This window comes from Eucyclogobius newberryi, unplaced genomic scaffold (genome assembly GCF_026437365.1).
Source record: "Eucyclogobius newberryi isolate DKJ021-1_F unplaced genomic scaffold, fEucNew1.0.hap1 SCAF_3, whole genome shotgun sequence".
NCBI classification, from domain to species: Eukaryota; Metazoa; Chordata; class Actinopteri; order Gobiiformes; family Gobiidae; genus Eucyclogobius; species Eucyclogobius newberryi.
The window spans coordinates 29,242,339-29,262,957 of NW_027315945.1; the positions used below are offsets into that span (position 1 = coordinate 29,242,339).

At 41.9% G+C, this 20,619-nt stretch overlaps 2 protein-coding genes across 4 annotated transcripts in view; both read left to right on the forward strand.

The window, feature by feature from the left end:
- Positions 1 to 1,892, forward strand: part of LOC140374559 (uncharacterized) — a 6,496-nt gene extending 4,604 nt beyond the window's left edge. The window contains exons 5-9 of the mRNA XM_072461495.1: positions 56 to 101; positions 176 to 301; positions 473 to 578; positions 825 to 940; positions 1,013 to 1,892. Coding sequence (XP_072317596.1) covers positions 56 to 101; positions 176 to 301; positions 473 to 578; positions 825 to 940; positions 1,013 to 1,748 — 1,130 coding nt within the window. The 3' untranslated portion in view covers positions 1,749 to 1,892. The remainder of the gene's footprint in view (positions 1 to 55; positions 102 to 175; positions 302 to 472; positions 579 to 824; positions 941 to 1,012) is intronic.
- Positions 1,893 to 7,604: 5,712 nt separating this feature from the next.
- Positions 7,605 to 20,619, forward strand: part of adam22 (ADAM metallopeptidase domain 22) — a 75,487-nt gene continuing 62,472 nt past the window's right edge. For all 3 annotated transcript variants that reach the window (XM_072461347.1, XM_072461348.1, XM_072461349.1), the window contains exons 1-3: positions 7,605 to 7,891; positions 8,103 to 8,275; positions 16,094 to 16,170. In XM_072461347.1, coding sequence (XP_072317448.1) covers positions 7,798 to 7,891; positions 8,103 to 8,275; positions 16,094 to 16,170 — 344 coding nt within the window. In that variant the 5' untranslated portion in view covers positions 7,605 to 7,797. The remainder of the gene's footprint in view (positions 7,892 to 8,102; positions 8,276 to 16,093; positions 16,171 to 20,619) is intronic.

The window sequence follows — 20,619 nt, forward strand, 5'->3', positions numbered from 1 at the left end:
TGTTGTGTTCTTACTGTTTAGATAATGTGGCTTTTGTCTTTGAATTAAATTGTAGGTGGACGAATTGGTAAACCCTTTGTCAAAGTTGAAGATTCAAGCAGGTGCGGCTGCGTCGGTGATACATCTATCGTGTTAACTGTGAAAGGATGGTCATAATATTTTGTGTCTTCTGCAGACATTATCGGCCATTTTACCGCCGACTGACAAATGTCCCGGAGTTCAACTTGGCGACGATTCCTCCCTGCACGCCGTTCTGTTTAGAGGACAGAGATGCTGCAGGGAACAGGGCTCAATGTCAAAGGTATTTACACCCCACGTGTTCCGTCAGCCATCAAAAGATACTCCACTGACTTGATAAAATGATTAAGATGATCATTGGTCGAACATGACTCATTATTGCAGGGTTAGGGTTTCCTGTAATGTCTTGAGTGTCTTTAACATATTAAGAATAATAAACTGTGATCTGCCACAGAGGAGCGAGAGCGTCGGATTCTGATGAGAGACCAAATGAACGAAAGAAGAAAAAACAAGGAGGATATTGTGAATGCTGTTTGGTGAAATATGACAACATCACAACAGTAAGTGTCAAGCATTATTGATCCAAGGTTTCATATTTGAGTTACTGAATCCACAATGTATGGATTTATGACAAATTTGTATAAACCACACCTATTGTATATAATAGTAAATATTTCATGCACACGAGTGAACTGTACGTTGGGAGCATGTAAGACTTTTTCAGACTTAGAAGCTCTTAAGATGTCAATATGATTCATTATCTCAATGTTATTTGTAGTTGGTCATTTACTGAGACATGTTTTCAGCATCTACAGAGTGATCGACACCAGACTTTTGCCAAAAGCGATGAGTATTTGGTAGTGGACAAATTGGTGTCGGCGATGCACTGCAGCTTCACCCACATCAGGTCTAAACATAAAAGGTGTGTTTTCGATTGCATCACTTCCTACATTTATCTCATCAGAAAATAAGATATTTTGTTTTCTTCTTTCAGACCAAAGTGCAGTGTGTCGACAGTCCTGATTGCTCCGGGACCTTTTGTGGAACCTAAGCCAAAGGTCGAGGATCGGGTTAATTTAGCTGTGAAGCTTGATTTGGCCCAATCTCATTCCAGCAATGAAAAAAGAGAAGGTTCAGGATCTGCCTCAAAAAGCTTGTGTGCAGCGTCTCCAGTTGTTCACAGACTGAACAGAAGAAAAAAAACTTACTCTTTATCAGACTCCAAACATGTGCCCAAACTGTTATCTAAGCAGGACCCCACCTCAGCGACAGACGAACTGCAGCCTCACAGAGTGGTGGCTCCCTCTACAGGTGACAGTGCAGCAGCTCACCCGGCCTTCAGTGAGGTGCAGCTCTCTGACAGACACGGCTCAGAGACACCTGCAGCTGTGAATGTACAACGTGAACCTTCTCCAGAAACTCTAAAGACAAATCTGACTAAACTAAGGGAGTCTCCTCATTGTGCCCCAGCACACAGAGAGATTCTAGTGTACAAACAGTCCACGGAAAATTCTGTCTCACTAAAGGAAGTTTTATCTGAAGATTTTGTTCCTGTGGAAAGGATCAAGAGGAAAATTAAAGTTTATAAACGTAAAAGGCGGAAAAAGACCGCATTAATGAGCGGGGACAGAGTGGAGCAGAGTGGTGGTGTGGGCGACGGCCTGATGAGGCTGTGGGAGCTGTTTCAGGACAGTGACGACATGGACATGGAGTTTCATGGGTTTGAATAAAGCACCAAAGAGAATCAAAACAACTGACACACTGTTGATGCAATTTGTGAAAGGACTAAATATCCTGGTGATATGAATGTTATAGCTGCAATGCAGCCATGTGTATGTATATGGTAAACTGTGATTAAAGATCTAAAGAGAAAGACTACATATTACATTTTTCGATATATTGCATTTGTTTTAGGGGTATGCAATATTAGAATATCGAGTATATAGTCTATGAATTAAATTGGTTTAAAATAACCTAAAACAGACCTAATGTAGTCTCCAGACCAAAGCTATTCAACATTGGCCAACTTAGCAGTTTAATCTGGTCCTCGACCCATCTTAAATATATCAATATATCATAAAATATGTATCTTTCACTATTTTAACTCTGGGTTGGCACTAGTTTAGACCTGGTTTTGTCTTTGTTTACTTCTTTTTTCAAACAGTTTTGATTCAGAGTTTGTCCTGGTTCAGACCTTGTTGGTACAAGTCTAGTCCTGGTTTAATTCTGGTTCAGCATTAGATGGGCAGTTTTGTAAAGCAGTGTTGGTTAAGTATTTTGTATGTTATTTCTTGAATCTATCAGTAGTTATTTTATTGTGACATTACTGATCATCAAGAAGGTGACGTATAAACGAATAAGAACTGGAGATACTATGAATACCTTTGACAATAGTCTAAAGGAGCAAGACTGGAGCTTAATGGTCACTGGTACTAATGTGCACAGAGCATACAATAATTTCTCATTTGTCACTCTTAATAAATACTGTACAGTCAAAACTAAACTTGACTAAAAATCAACAAAAAGCCCTTGGCGTACTAAAAGAATATATAAACGCCTGCAAAAAACTAAACAAAATCTTCATCTTTTCACGTTGTTTATCAAGTCGAAAACTAAAGAAACCTAACAAAGAACTAATAAGCAGTTATATTACAAAAGGATATAGTATGAAAATAAAAGCAATATAAGGAGAATCTGGGACATTTAAAATAGTGTAATTAAACATTAAACAACTCATTAAAGCTATGTATCCAAATTATTATGAAGATATTGATGAAGATAATGACAAGATGAACAATATAAATCGCTATTTTGACCAAGGTATGATCCAATGTAGTAAAACAATAAAAAGAAACCCTTACTCAATCTTTCTCCTAGCAACCAATGAACAAGGAGCCAAACAAGTAGTTCACAAATGTAAAAATACTTTACAGATTGTCACAATATTGATATGGCATTGAAAATGTAATTTGACACAATAAATCACTCAATTATGCAAAATAAACTTTAAAAATATAATTCCCTTGGGTTAGGGTGCTACAAAAACTAATATTGAAATTTGAATATTCGATTTGATTATATTTGAATAATTACATTGCATTGCAGTTCTGGTAAAAAAAACATAAAACTAATGCTTGTATTTCAAACAAAACATATATTTAAAAAGCTATTTATACCCTTAATTCAAAATAACAGTTTATCAACGCTGAAATGTAGGTGTAAATGTACATACATTTGTTATGGTATCAGACCTGGGAACTGGATACAAAAGGACTTAACAGGAAGGGCTCAGTGTGTCAAAATGGGAGAATAGTCTTGGCTTGGTATATCACTTGTGGAACACCCCAGGGGTCAGACACTAACATTTTCTTTAGTAATTTAAATTACAAAGAGCTCAATGACACAGTGAATGTAGAAATAAACAAAATAAAATAAATGGATGGATTCAAATAAATTATCATTAAATCTAACTATGACAAAAGTAAGGCAAGGCAAGTTTATTTGTAGAGCACATTTCATACACAAGGCAATTCAAAGTGATTCACACAACAGGAAAAATGCAGAAATTACAAAAACAGAAATACAATAAAATTAACTAAATTAAAAATGATCAATCCAACTGATTGTCTAAACTAATAAAATCACAAACAAAAGAGAAGAGTGCAAAGAAAAAATCCTTTCAGTCATATGCGCAGCTAAACAAAACTGTTTTTAGCTTAGATTTGAACATTGTCAGAGTAGAAGCCTGTCTCACATCTTCAGGAAGACTGTTCCAGATTTTAGCTGCATAAAACTGAAATGCAGATTCCCCATGTTTAGTCCTGACTCTGGCACCAGCAGGAGGCCGGTCCATGTTTAGTCCTGACTCTGGCACCAGCAGGAGGCCGGTCCATGTTTAGTCCTGACTCTGGCACCAGCAGGAGGCCGGTCCATGTTTAGTCCTGACTCTGGCACCAGCAGGAGGCCGGTCCATGTTTAGTCCTGACTCTGGCACCAGCAGGAGGCCGGTCCCTGAGGTCCTCAGAGTCCGAGATGGTTCATATGGCACTAACATGTCCAAGATGTACTTTGGTGCTAGGCCATGGAGAGACTTGTACACAAGCAGAGCTGCTTTAAAGTCTATTCTCTGAGCCACAGGGGCCAGTGCAGAGACCTGAAAACAGGACTAATGTGATCGTACTTCCTGGTTCTAGTCAGGACCCGAGCAGCAGCGTTCTGGATGTTCAGGCCGTTACAGTCTAATCTACTGGAGACAAACGCATGGATAAGTCTCTCTAAATCTGGTTTTGACACTATATTTTTTATTTTGGCAATGTTTTTTAGATGGTAAAAAGCTGCTGATGTTATTGATTTGATGTGGCTGTTAAAGTTCAAGTCTGAGTCCATTATTACCCCCAGATTTCTAATTTGGTTTGAAGGTTTTAGAGCGAGACTCTGGAGGTGACCGCTAACACTTTCTCTTTGTTTCTGTGGGCCAAAAACGATTATTTCAGTCTTGTCTGAGTTCAGCTGGAGAAAGTTGTTTTGCATCCACAAACTGATCTGTTGGATGCAGTGACAGAGTGAATCTACTGGTCCATAGTCACCTGCCGACAGTGAAACATAGATCTGAGTGTCGTCTGCATAATTGTGATAGGACACATTTTCACTGCGTATGAACTGACCTAACGGCAGAATGTAGAGGTTGAACAGAAGGGGACCCAGGACTGACCCTTGGGGCACTCCACAGGTCAGGGTCATGTGGTCTGAGACACAGCTACCAATTTCAACAAAGTACTTCCTGTCTTCCAGATAGGACCTTAACCAGTTTAGGGCAGTGCCAGTGATGCCCACCCAGTCCTCTAGTCTCTGTAAGAGGACCCCATGATCGACAGTGTCAAAAGCAGCACTCAGATCTAACAGAATTAAGACTGAGGCTTTGCCCGTGTCAGTGTTCAAGCGGATGTCATTTGTCACCTTGACAAGAGCAGTCTCAGTGCTGTGATGAGGTCTAAAACCTGACAGAAAAACATCAAATGAGTTGTTTATTAAGAGGAAATCTGTGAGCTGTTGGTAAACAACCTTTTCAAGGACTTTGCCCCAAAATGGCAGATTAGAGATGGGCCGGTAATGACTCAGTACTGCGGCATCAAGACTGCTCTTCTTTAGGAGAGGCTTTATGACCGCAGTTTTCAAAGACATTGGGAATGTTCCAGATTGAAGCGACATGTTAACTATGTGAGTGAGTGGTGCTAACAAACTGTTCAGCACAGACTTTAGAAATCTGGTGGGTAACACATCGAGGCAGCATGTAGATGAACTCAGACTGGTGATGATCTCATGGACAGGTTTGTCAGTTACTGGTGCAAAGTGAGTTAGCTCTAAGTGTCTTGGTGGTTCTAGGGTAATTTTTTGCATTGTGGGATTTATAGCATTTTTAATGCCCTGAACTTTGTCATTAAAGAATAATGCAAACTCATTACACTTGGATGTGGAAATGAGTTCTAACGGGAGCTGAGCTGGAGGGTTTGTTAATCTGTTTACTGTGGCAAACAGGACACGCGAGTTGTTACTGCAGCTTCCAATTATTTCAGAAAAATATCTTTCCCTAGTTCTACATAAGATTAGGTTGTACATGTTCAGCTTCTCTTTGTAAATCTCTTTTTGAACCTGGAGCTTTGACTTGCGCCATTTCCGTTCGGCCCTGCGGCACTCCCTTTTCTGTGCCCTGACCGAATCAAGTAATGATGATTGGTAATCATAAAACCTTTCCAAAATTACAAATATTTATTGAAGGTGTACAAATAGACAATGTTGTCGAGAATAAATTCCATAATTAATCAATTAAAAGAATACATTCGGCAGCAAATTATCATGAAAAACCCACATCACTCATAAAAATGAAAATATCCAGAAGGCTTTCAATTATAGACAAAGCAAAACAATACCTAGATCAAAATGCACTTATATATTATGCTGCTTAATAGTTCTCCCTTGCTTCACTTATTGTGTTTAATTAGGGGGAAACAATTATCAAAGCTCAACTAACCATTATTCTTTTTGCAAAAACGAGCAGTCAAGATTATTCACAAAGTTTTTGTTTTTTTAGAACACACACGTGATCTTTTTTATTCAGTACAAATTATCAAAAAACCTTGACCTTGTAAAATAGTACACAGTAATTGTATCATTCAAAGCCTTCAATAGTAGCAATGTGCAAAAGTTCTTTGCGCTCAACGTGCAAATGTATCACTATGGAAATGTTAAACTACTCATTGTTCAAACCCCTGTGACTGTATGTCGGGTCAAAATGTGGAATGCTCTGGATCTCGTACAAAAGCAATGCCAAAATATCCCCATATCAAATTTTATATAAATACACGATCTGTTCTGAGAGAAATAAGTTTGAATGTATTGCCATATTGCAGTGTTTGTTTGTGTTTGTTCCCTATTGTTACCATTGTTGGTATGTGCTGTTTTTACCATTGTTGGTCATTTTGTCCCTCCCATTGATGGTATGTTCAGATGTCCAACTGTTACTAATAATGACGTGACTCGTATTTAAAACTGTTAACGTGATTATTTGATACAATTCTATTTGAGACTGGAATTTCATATTATGTTGTTGTTTTTTGATGTACACTTTAATTTAAGACAGAGGTGGATTCAATAGGATTTCTTGAATAAGCTTGAATACAAGGCAACATGTTTTGTTTTGGTGACAAGTACTTATTTGCACTTCTTTGTATCAACTGACTTTCTCAAAATAAAAAATAATTATTTAATAATTATAATTAAAAATAATGAATTTATTTATTTTGTGCAACCCATCATTTTGTTACGGTAGTGGCATGTTGTACACCTCCAGTCCAGAAGCCTTGGCCCCCTGGACCAGACCCTCAATAGCCTGGGCAGGTTCCTTGAGGAACCGAATGAGCTCTTGGATGAGTGGCAAAAGTATTTCACTCTTTTTGCCCAGTTGATCAAATATTTAAAGAGTAAAATTAATTATCAGATTCAGTGGTTAGTTTTATGGTCCTTTAATATATGTTGCATTTACAGACAAATTTGAGCACAGTTATGAAATTCCCCCATGTGGGACAATAAAGGATTATCTTATCTTATTATCTTAAAATGTCAATATAAAGCAAACATATATTACTTTAGAAAATATTGGCCACCCCTAACAACACTATTTTTCTGAAATAGTGATGCAAGTGCAGTTACATTGACATACGCATTTCTAACTATGTTTTAGGAAATAAATATATAAATATACTTTTAAGGTCAAGTATATTGTTGAGTGAAAACAATAGAAAATGTGTCAAAAATGTGCGGTTTGTCCACGTTTATGATAAAAACATGAGATATGCCTTGCCATAACTCTGCCTCTGATATTGTGGTCGGAGCGGATGAACAGCAGAGGGTTAAGGAGGCGTCCAGTCCTCCCCTCCTCCTCCTCCTCCTCCTCCTCCTCTCCTCTCTTCCTCCTCCTCCTCCTCCTTCTCCTCCTCCTCTCCTCCTCCTCCCCTCCGCCTCCCCTCTCCCTCCTCCTCCTCTCCCCCCTCCCCCTCCTCCTCCCCCCGGCGCTCTCCTGGTCCTGCCGCCGCCGCCGCTGCTGCGTCTCTGCGAGCTCCAGACGCGTTCAGACGGCTCCCGGACCCCGATGGCCCTAAAGCGGAGGGACTGCTGCACCAGAGACCCGCGTGTGCTCCCCTAGCGAAGGCAGGACCGCGCGAGCCTGCTCCACCCGGAATACCGCATTGTCTTTTTCGTTTCCACAGACGGAGACGGAGGCAGATGGAGAAGATGCTGCGTCCGCGATGGTGGATTTCCCTTTTGTGCGTCTATGTGATGATGCGCGTCGCTCAGAACACCACCGAAACCCCAAACGGTAATGAATAGTGATGCGTTTGACAACACGAGACACCGCTTCAACCAGTTCAGTCCAAAACCGTGCATTTTAATTTGTTTACCTTCGACTAAACGTTGCCATCATTTCATAAGAGCGTTTACTGGCCTGTGTTATCAAAGGAAACAGCTTGATTCGTGGTGATGGCGGTGCTTGTTTTGAATGTGGTGTTTTTTTAATTATTTTTTTTCAGGAGACGCCTTGTCGCGCCTGAAATCGGTGCGTAATTGGGACAGGTTCGTCGGGAGAGAGGACACGGTGCCGGTGCGCCTGCTCCACAGCCGACACAACCACAGCCAGATCGGCCATGACGCGCTCAGCACCCGGGTCAGACACGGCTCCGGCTCCGGCTCCGGCTCCGCACAGGTACAACACCCACGTCTGTGTGTGACGGGATGAGGGGCCCCAAAACACCTCAACACCGACCCAACACATCCATCTGCTCCGTGCGCGGAGATCTGCGTGATCAAAATGGAAACGAACCGATATCTAAGAGTTGTTTCCTTTTAAGCAACTGCAGACAGTCGCCATTTATGAGTAGTGCAGGTGATATAAGGATCAGACAAAAACAATCAAGCTTTTGGGACTTTTTTATGTGTACATGCTTTTTTTATTGTTGTTGCGCCCCCGCCCCAGTCTGAGTCTGAATCCGAGTCATAATATAAGTTAAAACCATTTCTCAAAGCTTCTTATCCATCAATAAACACATAAAGACATATCTGCAGCATTGTATGGTGAATATTGCGATGGACTCGCCTCTCTTTGACTCAGGACTTGACTTGGACTCGCCTCTCTTTGACTCGGGACTTGACTTGGACTCGCCTCTCTTTGACTCGGGACTTGACTTGGACTCGCTTCTCTTTGACTTGAGACTTGACTTGGACTCGCCTCTCTTTGACTTGAGTCTTGACTTGGACTCGCCTCTCTTTGACTCGGGACTTGACTTGGACTCGCCTCTCTTTGACTCGGGACTTGACTTGGACTCGCTTCTCTTTGACTTGAGACTTGACTTGGACTCGCCTCTCTTTGACTTGAGACTTGACTTGGACTCGCCTCTCTTTGACTCGGGACTTGACTTGGACTCGCCTCTCTTTGACTCAGGACTTGACTTGGACTCGCCTCTCTTTGACTCGGTACTTGACTTGGACTCGCCTCTCTTTGACTCAGGACTTGACTTGGACTCGCCTCTCTTTGACTCGGGACTTGACTTGGACTCGCCTCTCTTTGACTCGGGACTTGACTTGGACTCGCCTCTCTTTGACTCGGGACTTGACTTGGACTCGCCTCTCTTTGACTAGAGACTTGACTTGGACTTGCCTCTCTTTGACTCAGGACTTGACTTGGACTCGCCTCTCTTTGACTCGGGACTTGACTTGGACTCGCCTCTCTTTGACTCGGGACTTGACTTGGAATCGCCTCTCTTTGACTCGGGACTTGACTTGGAATCGCCTCTCTTTGACTCGGTACTTGACTTGGACTCGCCTCTCTTTGACTCAGGACTTGACTTGGACTCGCCTCTCTTTGACTCGGGACTTGAATTGGACTCGCTTCTCTTTGACTTGGTACTTGACTTGGACCCGCCTCTCTTTGACTCAGGACTTGACTTGGACTCGCCTCTCTTTGACTCGGTACTTGACTTGGACTCGCCTCTCTTTGACTCGGTACTTGACTTGGACTTGCCTCTCTTTGACTCGGGACTTGACTTGGAATCGCCTCTCTTTGACTTGAGACTTGACTTGGACTCGCCTCTCTTTGACACGGGACTTGACTTGGACTCGCCTCTCTTTGACTTGAGACTTGACTTGGACTCGCCTCTCTTTGACTCGGGACTTGACTTGGACTCGCTTCTCTTTGACTTGAGACTTGACTTGGACTCGCCTCTCTTTGACTAGAGACTTGACTTGGACTCACCTCTCTTTGACTCGGGACTTGACTTGGACTCGCCTCTCTTTGACTCAGGACTTGACTTGGACTCGCCTCTCTTTGACTCAGGACTTGACTTGGACTCGCCTCTCTTTGACTCGGGACTTGACTTGGACTTGCCTCTCTTTGACTCGGGACTTGACTTGGACTCGCCTCTCTTTGACTCGGGACTTGACTTGGACTTGCCTCTCTTTGACTCGGGACTTGACTTGGACTCGCCTCTCTTTGACTCGGTACTTGACTTGGACTCGCCTCTCTTTGACTCGGTACTTGACTTGGACTCGCCTCTCTTTGACTCGGGACTTGACTTGGACTCGCCTCTCTTTGACTCGGGACTTGAATTGGACTCGCTTCTCTTTGACTTGGTACTTGACTTGGACCCGCCTCTCTTTGACTCAGGACTTGACTTGGACTCGCCTCTCTTTGACTCGGTACTTGACTTGGACTCGCCTCTCTTTGACTCGGTACTTGACTTGGACTCGCCTCTCTTTGACTCGGGACTTGACTTGGACTCGCCTCTCTTTGACTCGGGACTTGACTTGGACTCGCCTCTCTTTGACTAGAGACTTGACTTGGACTCGCCTCTCTTTGACACGGGACTTGACTTGGACTCGCCTCTCTTTGACTTGAGACTTGACTTGGACTCGCCTCTCTTTGACTCGGGACTTGACTTGGACTCGCTTCTCTTTGACTTGAGACTTGACTTGGACTCGCCTCTCTTTGACTAGAGACTTGACTTGGACTCACCTCTCTTTGACTCGGGACTTGACTTGGACTCGCCTCTCTTTGACTCAGGACTTGACTTGGACTCGCCTCTCTTTGACTCAGGACTTGACTTGGACTCGCCTCTCTTTGACTCGGGACTTGACTTGGACTTGCCTCTCTTTGACTCGGGACTTGACTTGGACTCGCCTCTCTTTGACTCGGGACTTGACTTGGACTTGCCTCTCTTTGACTCGGGACTTGACTTGGACTCGCCTCTCTTTGACTCGGTACTTGACTTGGACTCGCCTCTCTTTGACTCGGTACTTGACTTGGACTCGCCTCTCTTTGACTCGGGACTTGACTTGGACTCGCCTCTCTTTGACTCGGGACTTGAATTGGACTCGCTTCTCTTTGACTTGGTACTTGACTTGGACCCGCCTCTCTTTGACTCAGGACTTGACTTGGACTCGCCTCTCTTTGACTCGGTACTTGACTTGGACTCGCCTCTCTTTGACTCGGGACTTGACTTGGACTCGCCTCTCTTTGACTCGGGACTTGACTTGGACTCGCCTCTCTTTGACTCGGGACTTGACTTGGACTCGCCTCTCTTTGACTCGGGACTTGACTTGGACTCGCCTCTCTTTGACTAGAGACTTGACTTGGACTTGCCTCTCTTTGACTCAGGACTTGACTTGGACTTGCCTCTCTTTGACTCGGGACTTGACTTGGACTCGCCTCTCTTTGACTTGGGACTTGACTTGGACTCGCCTCTCTTTGACTCGGGACTTGAATTGGACTCGCTTCTCTTTGACTTGGTACTTGACTTGGACCCGCCTCTCTTTGACTCAGGACTTGACTTGGACTCGCCTCTCTTTGACTCGGTACTTGACTTGGACTCGCCTCTCTTTGACTCGGGACTTGACTTGGACTCGCCTCTCTTTGACTCGGGACTTGACTTGGACTCGCCTCTCTTTGACTCTGGACTTGACTTGGACTCGCCTCTCTTTGACTCGGTACTTGACTTGGACTCGCCTCTCTTTGACTCGGGACATGACTTGGACTCGCCTCTCTTTGACTCGGGACTTGACTTGGACTCGCCTCTCTTTGACTAGAGACTTGACTTGGACTTGCCTCTCTTTGACTCAGGACTTGACTTGGACTCGCCTCTCTTTGACTCGGGACTTGACTTGGACTCGCCTCTCTTTGACTCGGGACTTGACTTGGACTCGCCTCTCTTTGACTTGGGACTTGACTTGGACTCGCCTCTCTTTGACTCGGGACTTGACTTGGACTCGCCTCTCTTTGACTTGGTACTTGACTTGGACTCGCCTCTCCTTGACTCGGGACTTGACTTGGACTCGCCTCTCTTTGACTCGGGACTTGACTTGGACTCGCCTCTCTTTGACTTGGTACTTGACTTGGACTCGCCTCTCTTTGACTTGAGACTTGACTTGGACTCGCCTCTCTTTGACTCGGGACTTGACTTGGACTCGCCTCTCTTTGACTTGAGACTTGACTTGGACTCGCCTCTCTTTGACTTGGTACTTGACTTGGACTTGCCTCTCTTTGACTCGGGACTTGACTTGGACTCGCCTCTCTTTGACTCGGGACTTGACTTGGACTCGACTCTCTTTGACTCTGTACTTGACTTGGACTCGCCTCTCTTTGACTCGGTACTTGACTTGGACTCGTCTCTCTTTGACTCGGTACTTGACTTGGACTCGCCTCTCTTTGACTCGGGACTTGACTTGGACTCGTCTCTCTTTGACTCGGTACTTGACTTGGACTCGCCTCTCTTTGACTCGGTACTTGACTTGGACTCGCCTCTCTTTGACTTGAGGCTTGACTTGGACTCGCCTCTCTTTGACTCGGGACTTGACTTGGACTCGCCTCTCTTTGACTTGGGACTTGACTTGGACTCGCCTCTCTTTGACTCGGGACTTGACTTGGACTCGCCTCTCTTTGACTTGGTACTTGACTTGGACTCGCCTCTCTTTGACTCGGGACTTGACTTGGACTCGCCTCTCTTTGACTCGGGACTTGACTTGGACTCGCCTCTCTTTGACTTGGTACTTGACTTGGACTCGCCTCTCTTTGACTTGAGACTTGACTTGGACTCGCCTCTCTTTGACTCGGGACTTGACTTGGACTCGCCTCTCTTTGACTTGAGACTTGACTTGGACTCGCCTCTCTTTGACTTGGTACTTGACTTGGACTTGCCTCTCTTTGACTCGGGACTTGACTTGGACTCGCCTCTCTTTGACTCGGGACTTGACTTGGACTCGACTCTCTTTGACTCTGTACTTGACTTGGACTCGCCTCTCTTTGACTCGGTACTTGACTTGGACTCGTCTCTCTTTGACTCGGTACTTGACTTGGACTCGCCTCTCTGACTCGGTACTTGACTTGGACTCGCCTCTCTTTGACTCGGTACTTGACTTGGACTCGCCTCTCTTTGACTCGGTACTTGACTTGGACTCGCCTCTCTTTGACTTGAGGCTTGACTTGGACTCGCCTCTCTTTGACTCGGGACTTGACTTGGACTCGCCTCTCTTTGACTTGAGGCTGACTTGGACTCGCCTCTCTTTGACTCGGGACTTGACTTGGACTCGCCTCTCAGTTCTTGTGGCTTTAAATCCAGCGTGAGTTCATTTGGGTGACGAGTTCATTATGGCTGTTGTGACGCTGTCATGCGTCCGTGTGTCTTTCCCGTTGAGGATTTAGTGAGCGGAGCCGGTTACAGATGGAGGCATCCTGGAGGTGTTAACCCTTTCCCTGTCGCACACCTCACTCCGAGCAACAGCATGAGACGTAAACAACAACCGCAAACCATCTGCTTCAGGCTGTTTCAATATTCCCTTTGATGTATCGTGAGTCAGTGTTTTGTGTCTAACGCAGCTCGCCGTCTACTTTTCCACACCCAGTTTTCTTATCCCTGGTATTCCTCTTTAAATGTGTAATTTTGAGAACCTTAGAAGCTATACTATTTAAAATCTAAACTACTATATAACATTTTTATTGGTAATTGTTATACAAATGTAATCGTTCTGAAATGGGGCTGTAACTAACAATTATTTTAGTGGCCGACGATTATTTGCACGTTGAGATTGTTCAACTAAATAGCAAACCAAATAAAGGTTAAAATCTGGTGATTGAAGGCTTCTAGATACTCTAGAACATGTATGAATAAGTGATATATAAGACATTATTTTCTCTTTTTTGACATTTTGATTTAATAATGCCACAGCCTTTGTTATAAAAGGTCTTTTAGAAAGTTATTCTCTTAAAAGCTTCCCAATTCCAAGGCGAGAGCACCAAATGTGGGTGCTCTAATTTTCTAACTATTATCAATATATGATTATTTCAATAGTCGACTTGTCACGATTATTCCCAGTGAGTGACAGATACAGTCAACCAATCCCAGTGACGTGTGAATGCTCAGAAGTATGTGCACTGAGAGTTGACTGTCAGAAAAAATATGTTAGGATGTAGTTTTTGTTTACTCCTATGTTACTAAACTATAACTTTTTAATAAGGAATCCTGATAAAGACTTATTTGTAAAAGTGGGCTGTGTCAAGAAGTAGATCTGATTCAGATCAAATCATTGCATTGGAGGCAGGTTACAATCGTTTTATGTTTTATTATTTAAGTTAGTCAGTGCCATTAATATGATTTCTAGACCAAAACATGGTAATGTTTTCGACAATGGAATAAGAAACTTGGTGTGAATCTGACGTGAAGAATGTTTTTTACTCTATTTAGTCTTCGCCTCTCGAGAGTTTATTTTACTCTCTGAAGTCTCAAAGTTTGATCAGCTATTTTTAGATCAACAGCAGCCAGAAAACAAAGAAGTGTTACAAAGTGTGAGGTATTTATAGACCGTCGTCACCTATTTTCAGTTAAACAGACGAGCTCAAATCGAATCTGCAGTGCCTCGTGGTTTCATCTCAAGTGCGAGTAACCAAAGGAGATTGACCGATGATTTACTGTCATCCTTCTTCACGAAAGTAATTCCTGCAATAACTCTGAAATCAATGTGAGGGGCGTCCGGTGGTCGTTGGCCCTGCGTAGCAACAGCATATCTCGGACGAGCTTCTTTTAAATGCAATTACCGGTACCTCCTCCCATCATGAAGTCACTCCGTCAGATTGGATTTCATGTGAAGTGTGCTGCGGAAAAAGGCTATTGTCTTTTGCATCTATTCTCTGACTCCCACGCGCGTTTACTGGCTTATAAATGCAGTGGCCCCACAATACACTCTGTGGTCATTTGGGAGCACCGCCATGGGCCCTTGTTTGTCCTTGGGTGAGCGTGGTGGCCAAAGGAAACGCACAAAAAGCAAACTGCACCCCTCCTCCTCTTCCTCCTCGTTGTCCCGCTGTGTGCGTTGGGTAATTTGGGGGAAAGGGGAGGATTTGACTCAGCTCGGGGACTCCCCTGGACCTGCAAAGGAATGATTTGAGTGAGGTTTTCATTGACCTAAGGCAATGTAATGAACCTGACCATATGTGGCCACTGCTCCATCAGGATCAGACCCTCCTCCACCTCTAATGTCCCCCAGGAAAGACCCATGTGGTGCTGTATTGGATTGGACGCAATCTACTGATGTGTAGCGCTAATGCTAATATCTCAGTTGGGGTTGTAAGACTTCTAAATGACAAAATTAGCAAATCACACTAGCTGCAATTATTTTGTCTATAGTCACAAATTACAACAATTACTTCAATAAATTATAGCTAACAGTATTTTTTGGCGCTTAATTTTTATTGTATGTACATATTCGTTTGATGTTGGGAAAGGTTTTTGTAGTGATAAGATTTGAGCAGAGGGTCAGATAAGTAACTTCTATGACTAATTGTATAAACTAAATGAGTACAGCTATTTATTTATTTATTTATTTATTTATGTATTTATGTATTTATGTATTTATGTATTTATGTATTTATGTATTTATGTATTTATGTATTTATTGCAACTCACTATTGTTTTTTTTGTTTTTTTATTATTCTTATTCTTATAATTTTTTACAATATTAAACATTTAGAAAGGGGTTTACTGGGACATCTGGCTTTTGGGTTATTGTGTCATAAAGTTGTTTCAATATTATTGTTTATCGTGATATTTTTCAGAAGCAACATATCAAACTTCAAAATGTGTGAGTGACAGGCCTGGTTGTTCACACGCAACAAAATATCTTTCATTGGGTCTCATTATGTATCTTGAGGGTATCTTGAAAAACGCTATATACGTGATCAGTGTTTAATTATGTGTTATAAAACCAACAGTTCAGAAGTCTACAAACATGTCATTCGTGTTGTAGATTACCAGTTCAACATGTCAGTCTTTGTTCAAATGTTGCTGCTCCTATCTGTGTTTCAAATGTGCCCTGTCAGCTGAATCTAGACTTTAATACTAATTTAATACAAACATATATTCAATTTCTCTTAATATCATCCAGGCTTTAGTCTTATTGCTTATCCATTTCCCACTCGATCAACATAATCCATGCACTATTGCTGCTCTGTTAAGTACATGTCTTTTTTGTGTGCTTTCAGGTTAACCACGTGGCCACGGCGAGTTTTCAAGTGGATGCGTTTGGACGAAGGTTCATTTTGGACGTGGAGCTCAATCAGTAAGTGACAATGCCATTTAAATATCACTTAAAGCTGCACTATGCTACTTTTCTAGTGGTTTGCCTGGAATTCTCCACAGTATGGCATTCAATTTAGATACCGTCAGCCACCACTATAAAATATAACAAATTGATGCAAGGTGGATAGGTTTAATGAACATTCCGTGCCAAGCCCTTGCACAGAAAAGCTACAGAGTGCATCTTTAATGTACACTTTGCCAATATGGGTACGTTAAACACTGACTTTAAGACATTATGCATCAAAATCCAAACTTAATCTTATAAAACAGTGGTTTATTTTAACCAGGGGATTTTTCAAACGGTTTAATTTTCTTGTTCCAGCTCGTAGCGTTGGAATGGCTCAGCGAGTTTGTTCTATGTGTGTATTTGTACGGCTTAAGCAGGCCTGCTGTTGTGTGCTTGATTTAAAGGACCCATCATAATAGAAAGTGATTTCCGAGAAGGGCCGGAGTGCAGCTGTGTTAGACGCCAGTATTGATCACGCTGCTGCTAATGGAACAACTCTCTTTCCACACTTCCTGTCTTTACCTTGTGCTGCGCTCATTCTCAAACTTATCCTGCGTTGAATTTGAGAGTCCGGGCTTTTTATTTGCTCTACGTGTTGACGATATTGGCAAACATAACTGTAACCCGATTAAACTTTGGCCATTCACATGAAAAGTCACGCGTTACCACTTTATAAATACCACTTTATGTATTTGATTGAAAGTGCTCTGATATTTGGGTCAATCCGTTACTTGCTTTTTATAATTCATATATTATTGTTACATTAACATATTCAACAAGGAACAATACACAACTTTGGTTTATTTTCAAGAGGCCAACTTTGATCTTTAAAACCACATAGATCTCCCACCCCTAATTGGTTGTGAGGTGTATTTTGTAGGTCTGTATCTGGGAGACCTTAAATGTGTTGACTTCCACTGCATTGTTCATCCTTAACACTAAATCACTCCGTTATTTATTTTATCACACACATAATTCAGCGCCTGAGTCATCGTGTTGCGTTGTATTTGGGAGCGAGGATGTGCTGAAACTGACCGAAGAATAAATGTAACCACATTTTGTTTACCGGAGGAGACTTGGCCCTGCTGCGTTTGTGGTTCTGAATAACAACAAGGGTGGTCAGCCTGTTACCAAGTCGGCTTTGATTTCTTCGGTAGTCTTAATAAATACATTTAAAAATCGAAGAGGAAGTCAGTTCTTCATGAGAGGCAAAAAAACTGTTTAGTAGTTGTAGTTCCAGTAGGATTAGTAGTAATAATTGTGTTAACATTATTTTTATGCTTTGCCTAGTGTTACCAGAAGTTGCAGTCGAAATACTAAGTACTAAATGGCCTAAACTGCTTCTTGTTTGTTAGCTCTCAGTGTTAGTTTATTATATTTACAAGATACTCATTTGAAGTATTTTGATTAGTTAAAAAACAAACATAAATTGGACAAATGGTCTTTATCTACAGTAAAGAAGAACGTTTATGAGCCCATATGTAAGATTAAAGAAACTACTACAGTCATCATTGTAGGCATGTCAAAATCTGTATCCTCAACACAAAACAATACAATGGAACATACGTTATTGTCTCGCTATTGGAGAAATTTGTCAGTTAAAAACAGGATAAACACATCACAGTTACAGTCTTGTTAAACACCATTAAGAGAGCCCACGTTCAGGTGTATGCACTGTCATTTAAACGCTTTATAGAGCCTTTTTCTAAGCATTGGCATGTTAGTATCTTGAGAACACTGTTAAATATACCAAAAATAACCATTTGAAGTAATATTAATGGTAGTTTTTTTTGCTCTAATGTCTGTCTGAAAGGTCAGTATATTGAATAGATGACAGTTAATTTACACGCCCTGCAGTTTCATATTAAACAAGCTCATTGTGTTTCATTGGGGACACGTTTGGACACGAGGCACCGGCACATGAAGCGTGTCGCGCGTGTGAGGTGTCTGGAGGGGGTCGACGCCGGTCTTTGTCCTCCCACTGCACACGCCCACTTTTAGATATTCATGGGCCCGGTTTGAGAGGGGGGTTTTCCCAAAAAAAATCATCGACTTTAAACCCCCTCCCAAACCAGCAGCATCATTACTACACGCATTCACCATCCGCGTCGCACCCGCCCCGCCCACCTGCTCACGCTGAATAATAGATGCCTCCGAGGGGCCAAAAAAACAAGAGAAATGCATTTATAAGATTATTGACCTTATGTGAGGGTTGTGTGAGACTAAAGTGTATTTTGATTGTCCCAAACCTGGTTTTATGACTATAGTTCAAATCTTTATTCTTGAATTCTAAAACAATAGCTTTTGACATCCTCTGCACCATTTGACATTTTTTAAATTGCCAAATAAAATAAAGGCAAAAAGTGTGCGAGTGTGTGAGTGCAGACCTGACATATTTCTATTTCTATTAAGTATTTTTGTAGTATTAGAATGTTTTTTTGTATTTGTGGTTTGGTATTTTAAATGTGTAATGGAAACTGCTTTGTATTAGTATTTTACCTGTCAATTTAGTGACCACTAACGAGATCCAAGTAAGTAAAGAATATGCAATAAACTACTGTCAGTGTTGGCGAACATTACCTGTTATAAAGGATCTTAACCATAACTTCAGACAACCTATTTTGTCTGGTTTTACGTCAACATGTTGTAGGCCAATACAAATTTAATCCAGCACAAATAAATCAATCTTGACCAGGCACTGTCATAGAACTTAGGGCTGCACCAAACAATTACTTTAGAAGTCAACACGGTCAAACTGTGATTTCTATTGTACATTGAGACTTTAAAAATACATTATCAAACAAATAAGGTACAAGTATGGGGACTGAAGTCTTCTAGATGGAGAACATTTACAAATAAAGTGAATTATGGATGAAAATACATAATGTTTTTGATTTTTTTAAACATTTAGATTTAATAATGCCGCTGTCTTTGTGATAAAAAGGTTTTTCTGTATGTGTTAAAGAGTCTGTATAGTCCAGATAATGGTTATGATGATCAAAATACTGCTCCAAATGTTTTTTCAAGTCGACTTGCCACAATTAGCTGATCAAATGTCCTAACACAGGTCTTTCCTACAACCTTTCACTGAGATTGTAACAGTGATGAGGCTGTTGGGATCACGTGTGACTAAATATCGCTGTATCACAGAGAGTTAAGAGCACACTTTCTTATTGTGGCATGTGTTGTCCAACGCGCTGTCTGCTGATGACTCGATTATGCTAATTCTCCTCACACGCTCTGCTAAATATATCGTTTATCTTCTTGAATAGATAGGATGTAGTCAGTTTTCTCCAAATGAGTGAATGAACATGGTTTTATTTTGAGGTTTTGATGAATGAGCGCAAATGCATTAATAATACTTGTACGTTTGAATGAGTGTTTGTGGTCCCAGGTGCAGAGGAGACCGTGAAGCGTTGTCTTAATTATAGCTAACGAGAACAGATTGAAAGAAATGAGGCTCCGGCTGAAGAGTGGAAGATCAATACTTAAGAGAATTAAGGGAAAGTAGCACAAAAATAACTCATCTTAATTTGCCGTTTTCCCCCCTTTGTTGGAAAAGTATTGACATGTTATATATCAGTAGTAGTCAGCGCTGGGCTGGTAAATATGTATATATTTTAAACGGAATCGAATGCTTGATTTAGATAGCACTGACATGATAAAGATGAGCATTTTACATTTATTATCTTATTTATGGCGTTTAGTATCTTTTGGGAACTACGGTTGTCGAAAAGTATCAAAACCTAGATATGAATCAATACTTAAACTACTGAAACTAGAAGAAACTTGGAAAGAAGCACATAAATTAGACAAAATGTGACCTTTTCTGAATAGTTTTGGTCTCGTCTGGATCTATATCAGTAATAAACCTTAGGGTAAAATTCAAGAAAGGGCTTTTATTTTGTGATGAAAATTAAAAATTTAGTTGAAAATATAGCCGCAAGCGGCAATGATCGGCCCTCGCCACGCCGCCGCCACACCGCCGCCACGCCGCAAGAGGAGGGGGCGCTAACGCGCCCCAATTGTCCTTTTATTACGCCTACTGCTGAATCTGTGACGCTGTCACATCTTCTCCCCTTTGTTTTACCATCAAAAAGCTATTTTATTTTGAATTCTTGGCAAAATGTGCGGCTTTGCCGCACAGACACCGTGACTCTTTGAATGAAAATGTGGATAACTTTTGATGGTCCACCCCTGAAGATGAGTCTCACCAAATTTCAGGTTAATAGGGCTGACGCCCTGGGAGGAGTTTGTGAAAGTCTAAAGTGTAAACATGTTCTGGCGATTTCCCCATTGGAATAACATGGAAGGTTTCGGTCATCGTTACGGCAACGCCATAACAATTATGACATGGGTCTCATTGACTTTTTTGATGGGGATGCTAAAATTGAGTTGTGTGTCAAATTTCATATAATTTCG